Raw genomic sequence first — 5754 nt, forward strand, 5'->3', positions numbered from 1 at the left:
ACACCAGCCTGAGGAAGGTGGGACTGATCACAGGGGCCTCTGGACCTGAGCAACCTTCACAAAGGCTCCCACGGGGAGCCCATTATTGGAAAAATTCAATACAGCACTGGCCAAAAGAATAAAACAAATACTTGTGAAAAGGACTGTCCAACTGGAAGGGTCATTTCCTTCCTTGGTTTCCAGGTTAAGAGGGAAGCCTTTGGTTATGACCAGACTTATTCACCATTGGCAGGACACATTGGGCTTTGCTTTGCATGAGCTTGGTTACTGTACAAGGGCCAGGTTGTGCTGTGGAGAGATGCTCTGCCCAGCTGGGCAGCCCTGTGAACATCCAGGAGTGTTTTTGTGGAGTAGACAGGGGAGTTACATCCGGGATCCTCGCTCCTGGAGAATCTGAAAGAGAAGAGAACTTCTAGAAATACCTTGAAGAAGTTTAGATGCAAAAGTTTGTGTTCAGAGTCCTTGTGTTTTTCAGAGAGAGAGGAAAGATGGGCTGTGGTGGGAGCAGCTTCCTGGCTGTCATGCTGCTGGAATAAATGACAGGCTGGTTAAAGCTGACTGAGCCCTCTGGAAATCCTGCTCAGCTGCCTGCTGGAACTTAAGGTCACCTTTTGTTGCTCTCTTAGGGAAAAAAGGAATGGATTGAAAGAGGAAAAAAAAAAAAAAGCTTGTCTCTCCCTGCACCATCCTTCAACCACAAAACATGACCATTCTCAAAGGTCCCTGGCTCTGCTGTCGTCCTTTTCCCGGGCCTGCTTCTTTCCTCCAGCTTTTTTGGTCTTCATTTGAAATGTGCCAGGAGCCTAGTCCTACAGTAAAACATGAGATCTTCCAAGAGGGGAAGATCATCTGTGCAGGAGGAGACAGGAAAGAACTAGTGCAAATTATGGGTCTGTTAGTGCCAGAAGGGGGGAGTTCAAGCCAATCCCCCTGAGCAGGGGCCTTACCTTGGCCTTCTCGCTGGGCTCCTTCACGATGCCATTGGTGGAATTGTTGAGCTCCCTGGACACCACACAGAGGAATTCTGCCTGGTCTTCGTTGCCATAGTTATAGGAAGATCCAATGCTGATCAGCTGTGGAACAGGAGACAACCAAGGGACCTGTCAGTAAGGCTGGACTTCTGCTTTGTCCCTACAATTGTTCAGTGAGGTGTGAGAGTCCGGAGGGGCCTGTTCTGGACCTGCCATGTCCCCTTGTAGCCTCTGGTGTCTCAGGCTGTGCTGGGTGTGTCAGGCACCGCCGAGCTCCAGAGCCCTCTAGTGGCACCGGAACCCAGGGAAGAAATTGCAGCCTGACACTGAAACGCTGAACAGAGCATTCTCCAACTACTGAGGGCAAAAAAGAAAGGGAAAACAAGTCAGACTTTGCCCTATTTAACCTGCAGCTAGTTCAGGTGTGGGGTGGGCAGCACAGGGCTCGACAAGGCTGGACTCAGCCCTCCACCTGCCTTCTGGATTGGATGTGTGAAATCTGGAAAGGAAATTCCTTACCACAGACAGATGTTAGATGAACTAGGGGACATGTGGCAAACTGGCACCATTCTTGTCAGAGATGCTGTCAGGATGGAGTTTGAGATCTGTATAAATGGGATTATATCCTATTACTGTTGTGATGAGGGGTCTGGACTCGATCCAAGGAATCCCATCTGTCTCATTTATCATTATGATATTAAAAGGACATCCTGGAGGGCAGAGCTAATTTGTCATTTACAGCTCAGTTCTACCTTTCAGATAATAAATCTAAGTAATCTGCAAAAAGCCAATGTGACTCTTATCAAGTGGGCAGATCCAGGAAACTTCAACATGCAGCATGTACCCCAACTGCCAGGTCCTAATGGATTTTAGGAGAGGCAGCTCTGTATTTGAGACAGGGGCACTCAACAGCCTCCCCAGACTGAAGCCTGTCTCTGTGGTTCCAGTGCAGTTGTACTGACTGACCTCCAGTTCTGTTTTAACTAGATTTGGATGTTTGTGCTGAGGGCAGAAGATAAGACATAGGAGGAAAAAAAGGTTACAATTTTTTTTTTTTGCTTCCTTGTTCTCTGTCTTGGACGTTTAAGTTCTTGGGATATTTCAGTGCAACAGGCATTCAAGAAACACAAAGTATCTTTGGATAAAGACAGCAATTTTCCAGACTACTAGAAGGACAGGAGAATGGATTTCTGAATTTATATTCCATCCTTCCTGAAGCAGGACTGAATGGTACAAGGCAGAGAACCTGCAAGGCCACTTACTCCTCTGAGAACCCAAGCCTGACAGACCATCAGGCTGCAACAGCTTTTACCATTCCTGGCTTTCCTGCAGGTTTTTTGATGGTGTGAAGTGACTGGATCCAAAAAGGCCACGCAGGAATGTCTGCTCCCCTCATCCCCTGGCATCCAGGCTAAGGTGCAGCCATGGGCTGTGTCCCCAGGATGTGGATCTGCCCCTTTCCTGACATGTCTCAGCATGCCAAGTGGTGTGATCTGGAGGAGGGCAGCAGCTCTGCTGGTTGCACATCTGGGAGAGGTCCTGACAACAGGCTGCAGCTACAAGGTGCCTCCCAGCATGGGATATACCCTGTGCTCCACCACTGCCACCTTCCTGCTCTGTCACCCAGCCTGGGCCATCACTGGGTGGCACTGGAGAGGGGCTGGGCTCTGGGTCAGCACCTCCTGTTTGGGCTTTGCTGCCCTTGTGGGTGTCAGGGCACAAGGCCTGGAGAGGGCAAGAACAGCTCTGTGCTGGAGTGGGATGTGCAGGGAATTTTCCTGGTGCTTGTGGTGTATGGAAAGAAGGAGGCAGGCAGGGATGTCTGTGGTTTGTGCAAAGGGTGTGGATGGCAGAGGGAAGTGGAAGGGAACAAAGATACAAGAAGTCCTGAGAGAAAATGAAACCTCCCTTGGGAGCAGTAGGCATGAGTTCTGTCTTTCCCAGTCAGCCACTCTATAAACAGATTCCTGCTCAGGTCATGCTGCTTATTCAGGAGAGCAGAGCAGTGTGAAGTGCATTTCAGCAGCAAATTCTGCTTCTTCCCCCCCCAGCTCTCACAGGAATTCTGCTGTTCTTTGGTAATGGTACCTGTTCAAATTTCCACCCGTCGGACATGGTGGACACCATCTGTGTGAGCTCCTCCTCTTGGCACTGCAGGACTCTGTACACATGCTTCACAGGTCCCTAGAGCCCAGAGAACAACAACAAGCATTAATTTAGTTCAACTCTTCCATTACTATCAAGCTAGGAAATGAAGAAGCCTCTCCTCTCTGTTACTGGAGGCAGCCTGAGCCCCACAGGCTTCCTGAGGTTTCATCCTACTGACTATCCAATCGATTCCAAAGCCAGCACCTACAGCTGGCACATTTTTAGGAAAAGCCTTTTAGACCTCTCAGGGCCAGGGAAAGCAAAACCTCTTTGGCTCTCAAAGCCATTTTACTGGTTTTGAAAGTGCTTCTCTCCTGCAACTGAGTCTACGGGGTGTGTTCGTATCAGCCGAGCAGCAATGGGAAAAAACTGCCAGATATAAAGGGAAGAAAATGGGTTGGAGAAGGAGGAGTTGGAGCAATTCTTTACCTCCCCAAAGCACTATGTTTTGCTTTATAACCCCCCACATTTGCTCCTGGCCCCTACTGATTGTCTTTCTCTGCAGCGCTAACCAGATGCCTGTTTAACTATTGATTGTCTTTCTCTGCAGCGCTAACCAGATGCGCTTATCAAACCATCACGGATACTCCTTCCTGGCTATGCCTGGGTATAAAGCACTTCTCTCTCTGCTGAAGATGACAACTAAACCAAAGAGCTGCTGGTGGAAGTGCCTGCAGCCCCAGGTGTCCTCCTGCTGTGCCACAGAAAAAGGCTGACTCCATCCTGGGCATTACTTGAGAGGTTCTGTTCTCGTTGTCCCGGATCCGCTCCTTCACCAGCCGCACCAGGGACGCGATGTTGTAAAACTCTGCTTCTTCCAGTACCCCTGGGGAAGGAGCCAAAAGGAGAGGGAAACCCTCTTTATTTGTACAGTGCAGAGCGAAGATGATTCTGCTATGAGGGCACAACACCTGACCCCAGATCTAGCCCAGGATATGTGAGGAAAATCCCCTTCACCAGCCTCGTTGTCTCCTCTGGACCTGTCCCTGAAGGGCCCAGGACTCCAGCTGAGGCCTCCCCAGTGCTGAGCTCAGGGGGACAATCCCATCCCTGCTCCTGCTGGCCACACTATTCCTGATACAAGCCAGGATCCCATTGGAAGAGAGAGAAATTAATGATTTAATCAAATCAATGAGCATCCTTCTGAGATACTAAGAGGACTCATGAGCAGCACTAGTTGGGGATGTGGCCTCCTCACCCCGCCAGGGACCCCAGGGGGGCTCATGGATAGAGCCATCAAACAGCACCTGCAGTTCCCACCTGGCATTTTTTTGCCTCTTACCTTCTTCTGCAAGCTCCTTGTTGATGATCAGCTTCCCGTGTCGGAGGTAGTTCAGGATTGGACCAAAATAGGTGGGGTCTCTGTCGATGAGATAGGCCCCTGTCTCATCCTGGGGGGAACAGGGAGGGGTCAGGGAGGAAACACATCATCTCAGTGGAAAACAACTGAACAGATTCTCTCTGAGAACCTGGATTCATTTGCCTGCTGAAGGTGCCTCATGACTCCACATTTAAACCAACATGATTTTTTTGGGGGTCCAGTATCTGAGCTCAGCTCCACCAGGTCAGTCCTGGGGCAGGTACCTCAGGTTAAGCACTTCTGTGAATGGGTTTGTTTGTACCCCTGGGGAGAGAAGCAGGGCTGAGCAGCTTTTTCCCCCTGCAACCACAAAACCCCACAGCTGGCACTTGGGGTCTGTCTGCATTTGATTTCCAGTTTTATGAGGAGATTCTGGCACAGGACTGGATCTCCAGTTCTAGCTCACAGCCTGGGATGGTTTCAGGGGCTCTTTTTTTCCCCTTCTGTCTGCTCCTGGGAACACAGGCAGCACAGCAGCCCTGGTTCCAGAAACACAGCAACTCTTGTCACCAAATCACCTTCACAACCTTCATACCTTCAGAACCAGGAGCATCCCCTGAGCCAGCTGTCAAGTGCTGACAAAGCCCCTGCAGGACTTTCCCTCCATCACTCCCTTCAATCACTACAAAGCAACATTTCTCCTGCCAACCACCTTGCTCTGAAGCAGCCACACACTGGAACACCCCTCTGAAGTGTCACCTCCTCTGTTCCCTGCTGCTGGTTTGATCACAACCAGGATTTACCTGTTGATTCAGCTCTGAAGGGACTGACAGAGAGACCTGACCCACAAAACATCGACAAACCTGCCATTGCAGGAACAACTCTTTGCCAATTCCTTGCAATAAACTGCAGTGACTTCAGAACTGACCCCCCACCGTGTAAGGAGGGGGCACCATCATCTTGGGGAGAGCAAAGGGACATGCATTTTTAAAATCCCAACCACGTTCAGGGGAGAAATAATCCACATTTCTGGTTCTGGGAGTTTCCTTCCAGCTCCCTCTCTGCTGAAACTGCTGCTCCTTGAGGCGGTTCCTGCCCTGAGGGAGGGGGGGGTATCGATGCCCGCAGTCCAGGGGTGTCACCAGCACAGGGGACAACCCTGAGCCCCCTTCTTGGGGCTTCATCTGTGACCACGCACCAGGACAGGGGGTGGGGGGATGTTGCGTGGCAAAGCACCGGGGAACGGGGCTGCTGGGGCTCCCGGGGCAGCGGCGGGGGTGCTGGGCCGGGGGACCCCGGGACCGTCCCCCTGCCCGTGCTGCGGGGGGTAACACC

General features: G+C 51.0%; 1 protein-coding gene across 1 annotated transcript; it reads right to left on the reverse strand.

The window, feature by feature from the left end:
• Window positions 1-363: 363 nt before the first annotated feature.
• On the reverse strand, window positions 364-4513 carry KCTD2 (potassium channel tetramerization domain containing 2; the record flags this gene model as incomplete). The annotated part of the gene is made up of 5 exons (XM_010002656.1): window positions 364-393; window positions 948-1073; window positions 3060-3155; window positions 3854-3945; window positions 4402-4513. Coding segments are annotated over 5 exons (456 nt in total), but the record flags the coding sequence as incomplete, so codon positions are not given.
• Window positions 4514-5754: the final 1241 nt, after the last annotated feature.

This window comes from Chaetura pelagica, unplaced genomic scaffold (genome assembly GCF_000747805.2).
Source record: "Chaetura pelagica isolate M959 unplaced genomic scaffold, ChaPel_1.0 scaffold47, whole genome shotgun sequence".
Classification (NCBI taxonomy): Eukaryota; Metazoa; Chordata; class Aves; order Apodiformes; family Apodidae; genus Chaetura; species Chaetura pelagica.